Here is a 19,121-nt window from a genome sequence, read left to right on the forward strand (position 1 = left end):
AGTCCGAAGGGCATGACCTGATATTCAAATAGCCCATACTTGGTGCGGAAGGCCGTCTTCCATTCATCGCCCTCTTTTACTCGTACCAAGTGGTAGGTTCCTCTAAGATCCAGCTTTGTATATATGCATGCTTTTCTGACTTGGTCCAGGAGTTCAGGGATCAAAGGTAACGGATATCTATTCTTAACGGTGATCTGGTTCAGGGCGCGATAATCTATACAAGTTCTAAGGTCCCCTTCTTTTTTTGGAACGAAGAACAAAGCTGAGGAAGCAGGGGACTTGGAAGGACGAATAAACCTATTCGCTAGGTATTGATCCAGGTATTGTCGGAGGTGAAGATTCTCAGGCTCGGTGAGGGCATAAATTCTACTACAAGGAGGAGTAGATCCAGGTATCAGGTCTATCTGGCAGTCATAAGACCTATGAGGAGGTAGAGAGTTAGCCTGATCCTTCCGGAAAACATCTTGGAATTCTAGGTATTCAGGAGGTAACTGGGGAGCCTCCGAGGAAATTGCTGCCAGTGCAACACCAGGTCGAGGGTGACAAGTAGAGACACATTCTGGAAACTGAACCGTTCTTGCTCGCCAATCGATCTGAGGATTGTGCTTTTCTAACCAAGGAATTCCTAGAATAATCTGGAACTGAGGGGCCTTGATCACATCGAACACGATCTTCTCATGGTGTCCATCTTGACTTATTAGCGTCACTTCTTGGGTGGTATGCGTTACTGGTCCGGAGGCTATCTCCGTACCATCCACCGTAGTAATGACGTCCTTTACAGCCTTTGGACAAAGAGTCAGATTCATCCTCAAAACCATTTCATGATCCACATAATTGCCGATGCCACCGCTGTCGACGTAAGCTTCAATCGCATGTAATCGATCCGGATGTTCAGGGCTAATGAGGACCATAGGTATCACGAAATGCGAGGTCACGGAACTGGTTTTAACGCTCGGCAAGAGGACCTCTATTCTTGTCGGGCGAGGTTGTTTCCCTGCTCAGAGTTTGTGACCCTGGTAACTGCAGCTCCTACTGCCTTCTTGGCTGGTTTCACCGGACAGTCTCGAAGAAAGTGCCCCGAGTTTCCGCAATAGAGGCATAATTGCAGCTGTTTTCACCTTTCCCGCTCCTTTTGTGTTAGTGGTCCTTTCAGGCCCCCTATTTGCATGGGTTCCCCGGAGTCTACTCCTTTGGTAGGAGTTGGTGATTTGGAAAATACTCGAGCATCAAACTTGGAACGATCGGCCTTCCTGTTCTGCAGTCTGTGGTCAATTTGAACGACTAAGTCAATATAGTCCGAACAGTCTTGCGGGGGATTCACTACTTGGGCTAACACATCTTTGAGCTCTCCACGTAAACCTCTATAAAACAGCGTAATCCTTTTGTCCTCAGGCCATCGAGTTTCCACTATCAGTCTGTTGAAAGACGCAATATAAGCCAAAAGGTCTTGATTACCCTGTCGCAATGAAAGGAGCTCATTGTCCAAGGCCTGCCCCTGTGAATGTCTTGCAAACAGTTTTTCCATACTGAGCTGAAAAGCTTGAAAATCATGGAGAACAGGATCATCTTGATTAACTAGAGGGATCGACCAGTCTGCCGCATTGCCACTAAGGTACGAAAGCACGAAAGCTACCTTAGCTTGATCAGTTGGAAAGGCTGCTGGCCGGCATAAGAAGTGCAACCGGCACTGATTAATAAATACTGAAAACCTCTTTGGGTCACCAGAAAATCGTTCGGGCGGAGCCAGAGGTACATTCCCAGGTAGGTTGATCTGCACTGGGTTCGTAGAGGATGTTGAAGGAAGATTTGCCCCTGATGCGGGTAACAGAGTTTGTCCGGCTTGTGACTGTAGCAATTGTCTAGCGAGATCGTCTATTCGCTCCTTGGAAATAATCAGTTCCCTTCTTAGAGCATTCATTTCCTGACGGGCTGCATGCACTTCTGCTCTTAGTTCCCCAAGTAACTGGGCTAGCTGGTCGGTATCCGAGGTTTCCATAGCGCCTGGGTGGGAGTTTTGCGGTCGGCTTTGCGTTCTGTAACGCTCACCTGATTCCCGCAGAGGCGCCGGTCTTGACTGGGTGAATGCCGTATCTTCAAAGGTGATGTGTAACACACGGTTGGCTCTTTGGGCTGGACCTCTGTGCACTGTATGTCTGACTCGAAGAGTAAGATGTCTGCAGATAGAAAATATGGGATTAATGAACTGGGGTTATTGGGTGCCTCTCTCCTCTTCCCTTTCTCTTCTCCTGTAGAACCCCAAAGGTTAACGCCCTCACCTTAGGTAAGTGAACGCCGAGCTCTCTATCTGCCTCGGGGCAGGGTGCCGTAACCAGTTTCTTCACTGGATAAGGGTGCAGGCCTCTTGACCTCAGAGGACTGCTGTCCGTCGTTAACTGCACGAACGGTAAGTTCTGGGCACTTCAAATGTCTTAAAAGTCTTTTGTAATGATATCTCTTGTTTTGCAGGGTTCCGGCGATGGCGGATGGCGGGCTGAAGAGAATTGAGGATCGAACCCGCGTGAGGAATAGAAGCGCCTGGAAGCACGTAAGTAAGCGCTTGTAGCCTGCTTCACGATGCGCACTAACTGTCCCTTTTATCTTGCAGGTACAAGTTCGGAGCTTTAGAGAAGCTGAAGGGTGCTGGAATACCCACTGGATTCGGCGTGGGAAGGAGTAATGGCACGTGAGTAATAAAGTTGCCCAATGTCTTTAAACGCACCTTCTTTTGTCTTTCAGATGTGGGATGCAGCGGCGAAGACCTCCGGAGCGTGCAAAGAGCTGGTAAGCTTTTGTCTTTCAGATGCCGGAATGCAGTGCGAAGACCTCCGGAGCATGCGAAGAGTAGGTAAGCCTTTGTCTTTCAGATGCCGGAATGCAGTGCGAAGACCTCCGGAGCATGCGAAGAGTAGGTAAGCCTTTGTCTTTCAGATGCCGGAATGCAGCGCGAGGCGTTGGTGACAGCCGATGGACCAGGTAAGAGATGCGCTGCCACTGAAGACCGTAGTGCTAACCTGTTCTTTCTTTGTCTTTACAGGTGCTGCTGAAGACTGGATTCCAGGATGATAAGCCTTTGTTCCCTTAGGCCCAGGATCAGAAGCTGAAGACACGATGAGCGTTCTGCTGCAGAGAATGCAGAATAACGCAAAGCAAGATTCATCCATCGGGTGTGGTTTAAATAGCCTCCTGTAGTGCTTAGGTGTCTCCTTCCACAGCCTCGCCTAGGTAAGAAAAGAGTTCCTGCTTTCCAGAAGAGTTCCAGTGTTCTGAACCTAGGGAGTGGCTCCTGCCCCACCCAACAGGAAAAGTAGTCCCAAACAGAAGAGGATCGGGGGCTCAACTGGCATGTAAGTAAGCAGCATGGTCTGCTGCAGTTAAGTCCACCCAAGCATTATGAGCCCGGCGCTTTCAGCACTGGGACTGGGCATCTTTATGAGCCTGGTGCCACTGGCGCCAGGACAAGGTCCAAAAGGTCCCAATTGGGACTGGCTGGCACTCGGAACCGGGGTTATGGGTCTGCTTCCAAGGGAGTTGGGCAAGTCCTGATCTTTTGGAAGCAGAGATCATGACAATATTATTCAATACAGCTTTTTTCCTGGCATACTTCGGGGCGTTCTGGGTAGGTGAATTTATCGCCTCCAGCACCAAGGCCACAAACGGCTTGGGTGTCATGGAGGTCAGGGTTAGACAGGAGAGCGACAGCATAGAAATCCAACAGTCAAAAACTGGGGCCAAAAGAACCATCAACATTTGTTGTATTGATGAGACAACAAACTGCCCGGTATGTATCAGCAATCTTTATTACACACAAAGGCCCAAAGTGGGGCAGAGGTTCCTAATCCACAAGGACGTCTTGGCACTAAGCCGCTACCAATGTAAAGGGGTGCTGATGAAAGCAACCAGCAAAGCAGGGTGGGACCCAAAGGGTTTTGGCACCCACTCCTTCAGGATAGGTGCCGCCACCTCAGCATGGCAAGGAGGCTTAGCACCTCAACAGCTAAAAAACATAGGGTGATGGATGTCAGATTGCTACAAAAGATACATCAGACCACAGTTAATGTAGCCATCTTTCCTCATTTTGCTTTCTCCTGCCCCCCGTCCCCGCTGCAGAAATGACAGGTGAAGGGAGGTCCCCACTCCGATCAGCATGGATAGTCGGCCACTCATTTATCTTCAGGATGGGCCGATGGGCGGAAGAGACCAAAGAAAGGCCACCCTTCAGAAACACCATTGCTTCATGGTGGGGATACAGAGGCCTAAAATGGGCCGATATCCACGAAACACTAGCAGAGTTGGTCGCATACAGAGACCCGCCAGAATTTATGATTATACACCTAGGGGGCAATTACCTGGTTTCCATTGGAAGGAGAACCTTATTCGAGGACATTTGCTCCTGCCTAGCAGGCATTTCTCACAACTGGAGGGGAACAGAAATATATTTCTCTGCCATCGTACCCAGAAAGAAATGGCAAGGGGCAAACTGCTACCAATCAGTAGACATCTCTGGAAGAAAACTGAACAGGGGCTTGAGAAATTCTGTACAACAAGAGGACTGGGCTTCATAAAGCACCCAGCCATTACACTGGGTGACCCGGGCCTTTTTCTCAAAAACGGCACTCATTTACCAAATCAGGGCATAGAACACTTCTTTCAAGAAATCACAGCAACTCTAGCCTCCAGGGGTTGTCACTAGGAGATACTTTTGGGGGAACACGGTCAGCCGTCAACCTGCCCACGTGTGGCGGCACAGGCCAGAGGGGGTAACCTCAGGACCCGGTTCCCAAAAGTATGTTACTATTATGATATGTGATTATTGTTATCTCCATAACCATTTCTGTACAATAAAAACCTACAGCCTTTTATTGGCAACACTTGACAACATTGTGTGAGCCAAATTATTCTGGGTAAGGAGTCGGCCAATACCAATGCATGCATATGGGTTCAGCAGTTATGGGCAATGCAGCAGGGCCCCCCAAGGCAAGGCAGGGTAACTGGTCTTAACATCAGCAGACCAGGAGAGGGGCAGCCCAACCTCCCTGCCCCCTGTCTGCTCCTCTCCTCTTCCTAGCTGCAGAGACACACAGTCTCTGCCACACAAAGCTGAGGAAGGGTGGGGTGTGAACAATCACCTCACCCTTCCTCCAAGCAGCAAGGTGCTAAGCACCTAAGGAAACCAACAGTCAGGCAGGGCCCAGGTTCAAAGATCTGCCCCCCCCAGGGGCCAGACAGTCGGCTACAAGGCCGGGGGCTCGAACCCAGCCCCCACTACTATACACATCAAAGACCCAGGGCTCCCCTGGGTCTTGTAAATAAGAGCAGCATGCTCTCAGAAAACACAATCTGTTTGTGGACCCTGAACGGGGACCCAAACAAACTGGAGGTTCACTGTTTACCCAGTGTCTTCCAACCTTTGCTTCTTTACCACAAAACCCTCCCACCCTACAAAATAAGGGAGAAGAACAAAGAAAAAGAGGTACAAGGTACTGTACGGTGCCCACAACAAGTCATGGGACATGAGAAGGCGGCATGGGCCAGAGGGGCTAACCTCAGGACCCGGTGCCCAAAAGCATGTTATTATTATGATATGTGATAATTGTTATCTCCATAACCATATCTGTACAATAAAAACCTACAGCCTTTTATTGCCAACACTTGACAACATTGTGTGAGCCAAACTATTCTGGGTGAGGGTAAGGGGTCGGCCAATAACAATGCATGCATATGGGTTCAGCAGTTATTTATTATACCGCCAGCAGCGCGGAAGCGACTTCCAGGGCTGCTAGCACAGGAGAGCAGCCCTGCGGCTACCGCAGCTTTCTGGGTGAGGGTGATCACTCACCTCACCGGACGGGAGGTGCATACTTGCCAACATTTTGTGGCCAAAAAGATGTAGGATTTTTCAAGTTTCAAAACTAATGCTTTGCATCACAGGAAAATACAAAACATACATTGTTGGCACCATTGAAGCATTCTAAAATACACAACACATGTATAGTTTTTGTAAAGGCACAGCATTGCTGCAGGAGCACTGCAGTTACACACAGACAGAGCGTTTTCCACCAGCAAATCTGCCTTATATGCACTACATTGCCCTTGTGTAGAATCCAGACGTGTCTCCACAGCTTCCCTTTAACCTCTTGTGAGTTCACAATCAAAATCTCTATTGCCCAATCCGCCCCTCTAAAGCCCTGTAGACAGTCTTCCTCCCACTTTAAAATTATATCACATTTCTCTACAACTAAAAGGAGAGTGAAGTCATCAGCTATCAAGAACTTTCAATAAAAGCCAGCCTTTTCCAGTAGACCATAGCTTTTACAGACAAGAGCCCTTTAATCAGATTAGTTGAATTGGAGTACTTTTGGGAAGGCCCAAAATATTCTTCCAAAAAAATTCCTGGTTTTGTTGCCCAATTTATGCAGTTTTAGGTTATCTTTCAGTTGGGCTGATTAGCGAGCTTCATGTAAATATTACACATGGATAGTATTTACATGAAGCTCGCCAATCAGCCCAACTGAAGGATAGAACCTAAGACTGCATATATTGGGCATCAAAACCAGGAACGTATGGCCTTGAAAACGACCTACTGTCGAAACACGTGTCGGCTGAACATATCAATAAACCAGCGAACAATCTACTTAAGGACATTTGCGACTATGCTTACTTAATATTTTTTGGACAGTGCGCGGATCTACAGTACTAACCCATTGTTTAGACTTGTATATAACTTTGGCCTCACCCTGTGCAAATTCCACCACAGGGCTGCATAACCCAGAATGCATTCTCTCGCTCAGTATCGAAGTCTCCATAGTGAACTACAGGCCCCTGAATACACTTTAATTCTCATACGTGTAAGTAACGTATAAGTAACCATATCGGACTATGTATCCCAAAATGCACTGCAGCGCACTTGACAAAAATGACAAAAATGCCTCTACAGAACTGTCCTATACACCAGCCGGCCTCCCTCAATACTAGTGCCTCAGCAGGACTACGTGTCGAAAGAGGAACTCTGCCTAATAGTTCAGATGCCACCCCAGCCACTCACAAAGCTACATGTCAATGAATGCACATTACTACACTCAGTGGACTTCACAGGACTTACTTTCTACAAATACCCTCTCCCCTGCACAGGACTGATGCCTCTAGGTGACAAAATGCCCCACAATTCAAATTTACATCTCCAAGTATAAATTCCCTCAAAAGATCATCTTTACATCTATACAGAGTCTACCTAAGTTCAGAGCTCTCACCCAAATAATTACATGTCTCAGAATGTACTTTGGTCCACTCATATAGGGCTTCCTACAGGACTTCACATATTAGAATGAATTCGGTCTCGCTTTGGGGAGAATGCTCTAGCAGACCTACACGCCCCAGAATGCCCCCCTCATCCAATAGGACAACATGTCCCAGGATGCACTCAGCATAGAAGTATGGAGGACACCGTACAGATCTACACATCACAGAATAAACACTTCCTTAGAATGGATGACTTTTGACAACATTACATTTCGGAAATCTCACTAAAGTTCCTTACAAATTTAGTTCAAGCTGTCTCCCATATTTCCCTAAAGAAATCTCCCCATATTCGTCCCCCCCATACACACAAAACGTCTTTGAAGTACGACTTACCTAGCTGAAGCACCACCAGGTTGGAATGTTCTGACGCCAGGGCCTTCAATTCCTGTAGCCAAAAGAATATTGTGTATGTTTAGAGAATGTGTAGCCTCGCCCTGAGACTCAGAAACAGGTCCTGGGGATCACAGGTGCTGTTGAAGAGTGACGGCTATATGTGCCCAGAAAGAATACAGAAGGATGTGAGAGTTTGTTTATTGGAAGGCAGGGTTGTGGATGGTCATTTATTGGACACAAATGGTATAAATGCTCAGTTAATTTGTACAAGTCACATGTTTGTTAAGTTAAAAGATACAATGAATCACAGTGACAGTGTTCAGTTATTAAAACCAGAAACATCCTTGAACAAATCCAGAGACCCCGCCATCAAAGCTGGCCTGAAGATAACCCTCATGGTCTACCACAGGCTACGTTCGCAGCCAAATAGGAGCACTACTGTCCTAAAGGCCTTGGAAGCCACGAGCCGGCACAAGAACACTTCACAATTGTGCATTCATGCATATCCCTCCAATACACACCATCCTGTATTTCCCCGACTAAGGAGCTCAGCATCTCCACATTCTTCAATGAGAAGATCGAGAACATTAAAGATTCTGTCACACTATCCCACCTGCCACAGACCAGATAGACCCTTTTATTACCAGCCCTCACACTAAAATGACCCACACTGTGCTTGCACAATTTAAATTTTCATAGTTGGTAGGAAGCAAAGACACCAGCTGCTTAGACCCTGCAGTCATTGATGCCCGCCATGAAATCACCCAGTCTGCCTGGTGATGGCATTTATCCAAAGCCCCTATTAATGGCAAGAGTTCCCAGACATTGAAATGCTCCAATATTCTCTCTACTAAGAAATGTGTGTCTTGCCCCTAAACATTGCTGGCTCAAAGTAGGCCTCCGCTGGATAGGCCCAATGATGGAGAAAGAGGTCCCCTCCAGCTTCAGGACCATGTGGCAAGCCGCCCAATAACTGACCAATGTCAATGTGGCTCACATCCCTGACATGGCATGCAATCGGCCCACATAGCTGTATGTGGTGACCTTAAAAAGTCTACGGCAGATTCTGCTATGCATTTGACACAGGATCTCATTCCAGCACCAACACAATATCACAACAGGTCCTGAAGGGGTTTGCAATGTCCTTGTCTCAGTGTTAGACTCAGACATTAATCCCAGTTTAAGAGTAATATCCTTATGACTCTCCCAGGGATTGCTTCAGTTTTAGTTGCAATTCAACATTAATGTTAAGCTAGTGATGGACCTACTCGGGGACACCCACCTCCATTTCCATGCGTACATGTAAAACCAGGAGCTGTATCTGCATGAAGGCCCCGTTCACTGCATGCAGTGCCAAAAGGGCAGCAAGCAAAGCGTGGATGGGCACAAAGGGTTTGATACTCACTGGTTGATGATTTTTGTCCCTGGGCCCCAAACACTTTTGTAGCAAATTCAACCCCCCTCGGCCAAGCCTCTCCTTCTCAGGAGAAAAACTTCAATACAGAAGAATGTGAGAAACCTGGGCGTCACATGTCATGCACCTATCATGTAGGCATGACCCTAGAATAAAAGGTCAGTGTAGTATTGCATCATCAAAACATACTCTAATACATCCTTTAAGATGCCCCCCTTCGATGGATGGTGTGGTAGGGCAGTCTTGTGGTAGGAATGCACTGTTTTTAGGCATCCCAAAGTACCAGCTCCAAAGACGCCAATGGTTGCAAAATGCATCCGAACCCCAACTCTCTGACCTGAGAGACCATCAACCTCAGGAAACCCAACTAAGGTGCGCTCACTATCAGCATGTTTAATGATTAGCCTCAAGTTGCTAGGCTTGATACATAAAAGTTTAAAAAAGCAGAGCCCCCCAGTATCTCCAGGACAAAATCCTTCACTAGCAATTCACCCACCCCTAAGATCAGCCAACACTAACCTTCTAACAGTTCTGCACTGAAAAGGCAGGTGAAGGGAAGACAGGCATTTGCTCTTGGCTCTGGAATGACGTGCCCCTGGAACTAACAAACCTCGACGCACCCATGCAGGTTTGAGTGGCACTGACATAAACAGTTTGGTGACCCCCCCACCACTATATTTACAGATACATCATCAAGTAGACTCAAAAAGCCCACACCACCAACCGAACAAAAACTATAGGATTGCAAGTGGCGAACCCTGACTGTGAAAAAGAAAAACATTAAAAAAATAATCAAACGCGACACTTGCTGTACCTGGTCTTGCTGCTCCTTGAGCACAACATGATCTGAAAGCAGCTCTGCAAAAAACCTGCTGAAAACAAATCAACGCTCTATTTTCTTGCTACATGCCTGCATCATTTAAACAGCACAAGTCCTTCATAAGAGAGCTCTAACAATTCTGCTCCAATGCTATCAAATATTTAGCTTGAGAAGCAATAAAAGAACATTTTGGGGAGTCAAGTTTGAATATACACTCGGAATGCCACACATTGCGCTGGTTGCAGGTGGACACCCCATTGTAAAATGCCAAAGACTTGGGGGCAGGGGGATGGTGAGGTTACCCAGTGTTATCTCTGTTCATTTCCAGAGAGGAAGGAGGAAATCAATTGCAGGTCATCGCTGGAGACGCCTGCAGTGACTGCAGTGCATGTAGCATGTAGTAGGATGGGGTGGCCGACCACCTTAACATTTGAGCAGTATCCAAATGGCTGCACTGATGATGGAAATTCGAATGTGTTGTCCAGATGGAGACTAAGGGAATTCTGTCTGTGCCATGGCGGAGACGGGAGCCTGAATAAATATGGCCAAGCAGGGTCTGAGTCATCCCTATACCTTTGAAGGTGGATGGCGACCTCTGTTTCCAGATGTTTGGAAATCCACTGACTACTGATGCTCGGAAGCTCCTCCTTAGAACAGGAAGTTTATTTTTCTTAGAAGTGCAATGATAAGGGAGTATTTTAGTGAACTAAGTACAAAGCTGGTAGACAGTGGGCTGCAGAGGAGTGTAGCGAGGTGGTGGGGCAGTATGTATTCAGGGGTGGTGAATGGTCATCTCAAGCAGGATGCCAGGCTTTTATTACCCTGAAAGTGGTGTTCTCGTTCAATTCTTGGAAATAAATAGTCAGAGGGCGTGCCACGCCAAATGCTGAGCGTGTAGCTGGGGGTCAGTGGTTTATCTGGTTGAAGGGTATGATCTCTATGTCCTTGTGCGGTGAAGTGTATTGAAGGAGTTTACTACTTTGCAGAGTTTGTGTGACTTGTTGTAGATGACAGGGGATGCAGTGAAGTACTAGGGAATAACGAATCCATGGGTGTTGTTAAGGTATGGCACATGCTTTTGAGATGGTTTTCCAAAAAGTATTTCAAGATTGAGGCTGTTGTACACTATATGTTAAAGGATTTCCAGAAGGAGGGTGTGGGTTATCCTGCAGTCAAAGGTTGAAGTATCAGCGACCAGAGAAAGGCCTAATGTCAGGAAGATCTGAGTGGGGAAAGTCGAGACGTCTTCCAGGAGCCTTTGGGATTGCACTGTGATGGGGACAACATGGGATTAACATGTGACTGTTAGGTTTACGGTGAGCAGGATATGTGGGTGGACTGTCAATGGGCCTCATTACGACCCAGGCGGTAAGTTACCGCCTGGGCCGTACCTTTACCGCCATGGCGTAAACTACGTTTACGCCATGGTGGTTGGCGGACTTACCGCCCCATTCCGAGGTTGGCGGGGCGGTAAGTCCCCATTAACCCATTTACCCTTCCCCATTCCCATTTTTGCCCCATAGGGCATAATGGGAGTGGGGAAGGCGTTAATTACGCCACCGTAAATTACGGTGGCCTAATTAACAACATGGTCCCTTAGCGCCATGGATTTTAACACCTGCTAAAAGCAGGTGTTAAATCCTCCATGGCGCTAAGGGACCTCGGAATCAGGTGGTAAGGGTCGGCGCTGTTTACGCCGCCGTAAACCCCTTACCGCTTGGGTCCTAATGAGGCCCAATGTCTGATATATGTAGACAGGATGTATCAATGCGGGCCACACCTCCTCGAATATAATTCAGTCCTTTGTGATTTATTTTATTTATTCATATCTAAAAGGAACAATGCTCTTTTGATCACAAAAGAATGTACAATACATAAGAAATCAGATGTGACGGGAAGCAGTGAACTTCTTACAATGGGGTGACTTTGAGGGACATTTCGAGGACAATGCATAAGTGAACATACATATATTAAGGACAACCAGCAGTGGACATTTTTAAGTGCAGGTAGGCGGTACAGCCAGCTGTGCACAGGATGTGACCATGATGGGTGAAGTGCTACAGTGGAGGCAGAGGGAGTGAGGGACAGAGGCAGGTTAGAGGTGAGGGAACATTGTTATCTAGCAGGGAGATGAGAGGTAGGTGAAGAGTATAACTCAGAGGCGAGGCAATACGCTTTTAGTTTGGTTTTGAGCAAATCTGTGTGGACTGTTTCTCGGATATCCGGGGGAAGAGAATTCCATGCAAGTGGACCAAGAAGAGAGAAAGAGCGGAAGCGAGAGAAAGCACGGAGGACGAGGAGCCACAAGGGTAGTTATTCCACGTAGTGATGGTTAGAAAGAGGTTGTTGCAATAGTCCAGCCTAGAAAGAAGCAAGGCTCTGGAGACAGTGAGCTTCTGGGGCAAAGTGAGACAAGGAAGAATACCTCTGAGGAGGTGCAGCTGGTAGTGTGACTTCTTAGAGATGTCAGATATGTGAGGAGAGAAGGAGAGGGAGGAGTCGAAGAGGACGTCAAGGTTCTTTGCCTCACAGGAAGGTGAGGGTGGAGGTCACAGGGTGGGTGGTCAGAGAGCAAAAGGGAAAGCTGGAGCAGGGATTCCAATGAGAAGGATCTCCGTCTTACTGGCATTAAGGCAGAGATCGTTGGAGGCACACCATTCCTGAATTGCGGATAGGCAGTCAGGAATGAGCGAGAGATCAGAGGAGGCTTAGGGGAACCTGAAGGAGAGCTGAGTGTCATTTGCATAACACTGAAAGTTAGAACAGAAGGTAGAGATGAGGTGGGCCAGAGGAACAAGTATTTTTTTTTTTTTTACATTATTAAAGCGCTCACACAGCCCGCAGGCATCAAGGCGCTCTTACAGAATTTGTTTGTTTAGTTGAATAATTGTTTCTTTTTTTTTTGTTTGTGTCTTAGTTGCGTATTTATAACGCGTTTAAACACCCAGAGGTTTCTAAGCGCGGACCCGGGGATCGAAACTGTGTTGCTTTGTGTCGTCTTGCTTCCAAGGCGCGCACGTTGCCGCTGAGCTATACTCCCAGGACAAGAGCCAGTGTGAGAGGTTAGAACCCTGGGGAACACCCCATGCAGAGGGAAAGGTGGGAGAGAGAAAGGACCCAAGTTGGACCTGGTAGGTTTGATTGGATAGAAAGGAGGTCAACCATGCTAGAGCCTGACCCGTGATGCCCAGGTTGTTATGGAGACGATATATCAGGATGGTGTGGTTGACCGTATCGAAAGCAGAGGATAGATCAAGAAGAATGAGTACAGAAGTAAGGTTAGAGTCGAGATTTGAGAGCAGGTATTCAGGAGAGCAGTTTCTGTGCTTCTGGGTGCTCTGAAGCCAGACTGGTGGTCATGGAGACAACCAACAGATTCAGTATGGAGAGTAAACTGGGAGCTGGGCAGCTTTTCCAGGGGTTTGCCCAGGAAAGGAGTGATAGAGATCGGGCCATAGTTTTCCAGAGAGGAGAGATTGGCAGAGGGCTTCCTGAAAAGGGGGTGCACAGGGGAGTGCTTTAGGGGGGGGAGGGAAGGTTCCAGTGACAAAAGAGTGATTGCAGAAATCGGCTAAGGCTGGAGTGAGGGTGTCAATGTGGTTCTTGATGATTCTGGAGGAGCAGGGAGCACCTGCTTTGACAAGATGTTCAGAGATCATACTTGTCTAGAAACATTGTTGGGAGTGAACGCGGGGAAGGAGGAGAAAAGAGGAGGAGAGACCATCCAGAGAGGGGCCAGGAGTGGTAGAGGGAGCGGAAGAGGAGATAGTGGACAAGATGTCCTGAGTTTTAGTGGTGAAGATAGAAGCCAGAGCCATGCAAAGGGCCTGGGAGGGAACAGGAGAGGTAGATACTGCAGCAGGATTGGCCAGCTCCTTGCAGATTTTGAAGAGTTTGGCTGAGTTGTTAGAGGCCGCAGAGGCACAGGATTGGATGTAGGCTCTCTTCATGGACCAGACAGAGAGTATATATTGCCTTTGGAGCAGGCGGCAGGCCAGTTTGTCGGAGTATTATCCCGATGCCCTCCACTTCCTCTCAGCCACCCTACACTTGCGTTGAAGGGTGGCAAGGTTGGAATCATAACAAGAACTGCCCTTGGATGTGGGCTTCAGACAGATCCTCGTGACAGGTTCAAGAACATCAAGAGTGTTAGAGATTGGGAGATGCAGCCTGGAGAGGACTGTGTCACAGTGTGAGTCAGCCGCAGGTGAAGGAGGAGGAGAGAAAGTAGCGTCAAAAGCCTCCACTGACACATGCTTCATGGGCCGGATGACCGAGAAAGTAGGTGGCAGTGCTGGGGTCAGCTTTGCCTGGGGGACAGAGAGTGACAGGTGAGAGGAGAGAAGAAAGTGGTCAGTCCTGGAGAGAGGAGTGGTTAGAGGGTTGGAGAGGGGGATGTCTGACGAGATAAGAACATCCAGATTGTGCCCAGCAGAGTGAGTTGGGCTAGAGGGAAGAATAGAGAGAGAGAGAGGGAGAGAGAGAGAGAGAGTTGCAGAGATTGTGAAAGAGCCCAGAGGAGGGGCTAGAGGCATCTAAGTGGATGTTGAGGTCTCAGAGGAGGAGAAGTTGAGAGGTAGAGGCAAGGAGAGAGGAGGAGAGGTTGGCCCACTCAGAGAGGAGGAGGGGGACCTAGCCAGGTGGTCTGTAGATGGTGGCCACAGTAAGAGAGAAGCCAGGAGATGTAGAGCGCCTGCAGACCAGGAATTCATAGGAGGAGTAGGCCTGCATGGGAATGGCAGAAGCAGGGATCCGCTCTGGGAAAATCAGGGCTACTCCACCTCCTGGGCAGTTGGTTCTGGGTACAGAGAGGATCTTATAGCCATCAGGGAGGAGAGTATTGAAACTTGTAACAGAGATGGCCATGAAACATGTCTGAGTGAGACTGAGGACATCCAGATCAAGTTCTTGGAGCAATCGGCAGATGTCAGAGGAATGTTTGACAGCAGAGCAAGAGTTAAGGGTAGCAATGTGGAGCAGGCTGCCACATTTGAAAGACTTCCGTGGAGGGGTACAGGCATAAGGTACGCCCTGCATAGGTGCTATAGGTGCCCAAGCGTGGGCAGATGAGGAAGAATGAGATAGCAGAGTAGTCAGAGAGGAAGAAGAGGGTGCCAGAGGAGTGGCAGAGGAAGGAGGAGGCCGAGCAGCCAGAGAAGCAGAGGAGGGTGTCAGAGAAGTGGCAGGTAGCGGGGGAGGCAGAGAGGTTTAGGTAGGAGTAGCAGGAGAAGGAAGGAAGTTGATAAGATGCAGGAAGCATCTATCGAAAAGGAAGAAATTGGGCTGAGGGCCATGGACCAAGACAGTGCCATTCAGATAGACATTAGTGATGGTCTTGGAGGAGTGGAAGGGGGCCCACTCCCACTGAGTGCCACAATTAATGGGAGAGGAGGAGATAGCAGAGAGAAAAGAGACCATATGTGGGGGGTCCATAGGCCTGGAGACGGAGGGAACCACAAAGACGATGCTGGTGAGGGTCTGTCTGGAGGAAGCACTGGTGTAGGTATCAGCGATAGGAAGACATGGGTTGGAGACCAGTATGCCCCTTTTGAGCTTCTTCCTGCCAGAGTTAGTGCGACAGATAGGATAGGAGATAGAGTAGCAGTTAGAGAAGATAGGTGAGACAGAGAGCACCATGGAGGGCTGCGAGGCGGAGAGCAAGAGAAGGCAGCCCAAGCAGGAGAGGGGAGGGGTCACACACTAGGGGCACACAAAGGAGAAGACACAAGAGGAGGATGCGTACAGTGAGCAGAGAGAACCTAACCACAATGCTCGCAGTTAGGGTGTAGGAAAGGACCTAATGAGATGGAGACAGTGCAAAAGTATGCAATAACACACTGGAGATAACTTGTGGGGGAACAAGAGTGAGAGGAGAAATGCAATACAGTACAGAATACGCAGAACACTAGTAACCATGGGGAACCTAGAGGAGTAAGAAGAGAATGCACAATGCCACAAAAATACAATACAATATACACAAAACAATATAGAGTTAGAGGGGAATGCAAATACAGTACAATATAAGCAAGACACTAGAACCCTGGGGGACCTAGAGGAGAAGAAGAGAATGCATACAATACAGCAAGTATTCAATAAATAGTCACAATTGGGGGGACTTATTGGAGAGGAGGAGAATGACCCAAGAACATGGGGAAAGCGCACATGGAGACGGGAAGAGTGGGGAGGGACTCGCATGGCCTGGAGAGCGGAGCCTGAGATGCGGGTGGAAAACTCACAAAGAGACGGAAAGAGAGGAGATGGACGCAAAAGGCAGTGAGAGCATAGCCTGAGTTGCAGGTGGAAAGCGCACGTAGAAACGGGAAGTGAGGAGGGGCACGCACGGCCGGGAGAGCGGAGCCTGAGTTGCAGGTGGAAAGCGCACATGGAGACATGAAGAGAGGGGAAGGACATGCAAGAGTCAGGAGTTGCGTGGAGTGCAGCTGTGCTACTCTCCGTCCCCGCACCTTCTTACCTTACAGACGCGGATGGACAGAGTGTCATCCATGCTCACAATGGATGCTGCTTCGCCATTGCCACCAAACACCTGCGTCGCACAGCACTGCAGCCTTATCCTGCGAGGGCCTTGCCGCAGTGGGTCCGATCCTCGGTTCTTAAATGCTTGGGAGCATGGAAGTTGCGTGCTATGTGTCAACGGGCAGCATCTCCTGTGTACCTGTGTCTCACAACACTGCAGCCTTCTCCTGCTAGGGCTTTGTCACAGAGGGATTGATCCTCAGGTCTTAAAGGCTCAGAAGCATGGAAGTTGCGCTGCGTGCTACGTGTCGTCAGGCAGCGTCTCTTGCGTACCTGTGATGCACAACACTACGCCCTTGTCCTGCAAGGGCTTTGTCGCAGAGGGTCTGATACACAGTTCTTAAAGGCTCCGAAGCGTTAAAGTTGCATTGCATGCCACGTGTTGTCGGACAGCGTCTCCTGCTTACCTGTATCGTACAACACAGCGGCCTTGTCCTGCGAGGGCTTTGCCGTAGATGGTCTGTTCCTCGGTTCGTAAAGGCTCGGAAGTGTGGAGGTTGCCTTGCGTGGCGTACTAAGTTTCATCAGGCAGCATCTCCTGTGTACCTGCATCGGAAAATATTGTGGCCTTGTCCTGCGAGGGCTTTACAGCAGAGGGTCTGATCCTTGGTTCTTAAATGCTCGGAAGTGTGGAGGTTGCCTTGCGTTTAGTGCTAAGTTTCATCAGGCACCGTCTCCTGTGTACCTGCATCGCACAATACAGTGGCCTTGTCCTGCGAGGGCTTTGCCGCAGAGGGTCTGATCCTTGGTTCTTAAATGCTCGGAAGCGTAGAAGTTGCATTGTGTGCTACGTGTCGTCGGGCAGCGTCTCCTGTGTACCTGCGTCACAGAACACCACAGCCTTGTCCTGCGAGGGCTTTTCATTACAGGCTTTTATGCCTGTAATGAGAAGCTCATAGTCCTGGGTGCTTGCCATGATGACAAGATTCCTTTTCAACCGAAACACACAGTTGTTTCTTATGCTACCGTGATAAACATCTCTGTAGCCTTTAAATAATTTCAAAGGACAATACATTCGTTTTTCTAGCTCTCCGTTGTGTAATTGAAAATGTGAAGCCCCATGAATTTCCACCTTTTTCCATTTTTTGCAAATAAATACTGAAACAGTGATTTTCATCTTATATCTGTAGGTACAAATCTGTAAGAATTGAAAACTGGAAGCTTTATCTATATTACATGCAAAAACAAGTGCTTTTTGCATTTGAACTTTGATACATTTTTGCATTCCATTATAGGAGTACATTTTAACTCAAAGATTATTTTTGAAAAGGTATTGTAAAACAGAATATTGCCCTGGTGCATGATACAGCCCTTTGTTGCATGATTGATGGCCCTGCAATTCAAAGTAGATTTAGAATGAAATGCAAAACTTTTCTGGTTGTTTGAAATCTACATTTTAGAGAGCAAACAAAGCAAGATGGAATCATAACAGGTTGTCCCAACTTCTATACTTTTTTTTGTTTTCCTACATAAAAGGGAAAAAGCCACCAAATCAGAAGTTACTAAACTTTTCCTTCAAAGTACAAAGTAGTTCAGTTGTACCAAATATAAAACAAAAACAGAGCATGAACATGTTTTTAATGATTCCCCAATTACTTCCCTGAAAGATAGTCAGGCACAATTCCAATAGATTAAAAAGGGTTTAATCTAGGCCATATAGTACAGACCTCCAGCACATCCTTACACCAGGCTGGGCACTACAAACTGTTATAGAACCAACATTAAATATAAATATTCTTTAGGCCTAACCAGGCTGTAAGATTCTACATAGAACTATATTGCATCATGTGCATGAAACATTCTGTATTCTATATACAGCAGGCCTGGCAGCAACTATTTACATACAATTAAATAACTTCATAACATATCTCCCTCTCTTATCCCACACAAGATATTCTCACAGCAGCTATTCTATTTTTATTCCAAGTTTGCCCCCCACTCACTCTTACGGCACCCTTCATTACTGCAACCACATGCACAGGATCAGAATATAAGGGATCTCCCTTTCTCTTTATCACTGCCTTCCTAATTCTTACATAATCTCCACACTCCACTCTGAGTTCCTTAATACCTATTCTCACATTTTCCCTCATAACATACTGTTCCTTTTTCTCTTTGAGTGTCTTCCTCAATTTACCAATGACACAATCTGACTCACCTCCTCTCTCCATCCATGGAGGATACCCTTCCGAAAACCCCTTGCACCCTCTCATCAATTCAAATGTAGACACTCCAGTGACAGAATGTGGTGCCATTCATAATGCACACATTAATTCTTCAACCACCATCTTCCTACTCACACCACAAGCACCCGCCAATGGAACACCCTCCATAATACATCGATTTATTCTTCACACCAATCCATTTCCTTCGGGATGGTAGAATGCTTCTCTTTACCACAACTTCTCACATACTCATTAAAACATCCTCTCGTAAACTGGAGAGCATTATCGCTCAATATATACTTCGGAATTCCTTCTGTTCCGAAATCCTCACGCAAAAATTCCACTATTCTCCCTCCATTAATGTCTCTAACAATTTTGTATTCACACCATCTGGAGAATGCATCCACAATTACCAGGATAAACCTACCGATTTCTACAGGACCCAGAATGTCCAAAGCCACCTCTTCCCATACTCTCCCCGGAACATCCTTGAGCATCAAGGGCTGTCTTTTTGCCATTAACCCTTTACAATTTTCAGCACAACCCGTGCAGCCTTTCA

The 19,121-nt window shown here is 47.5% G+C and overlaps 1 protein-coding gene across 2 annotated transcripts in view; it reads right to left on the reverse strand.

The window, feature by feature from the left end:
* The window catches only part of LOC138447951 (C-signal-like), a 298,198-nt gene that overhangs the window by 145,593 nt on the left and 133,484 nt on the right, over positions 1 to 19,121 (reverse strand). For both annotated transcript variants that reach the window (XM_069604482.1, XM_069604481.1), the window contains exon 2: positions 7,630 to 7,681. In XM_069604482.1, the coding sequence (XP_069460583.1) occupies positions 7,630 to 7,681 (52 nt within the window). The remainder of the gene's footprint in view (positions 1 to 7,629; positions 7,682 to 19,121) is intronic.

This window comes from Ambystoma mexicanum, chromosome 1p (assembly GCF_040938575.1).
Source record: "Ambystoma mexicanum isolate Mex_15411 chromosome 1p, UKY_AmexF1_1, whole genome shotgun sequence".
Classification (NCBI taxonomy): domain Eukaryota; kingdom Metazoa; phylum Chordata; class Amphibia; order Caudata; family Ambystomatidae; genus Ambystoma; species Ambystoma mexicanum.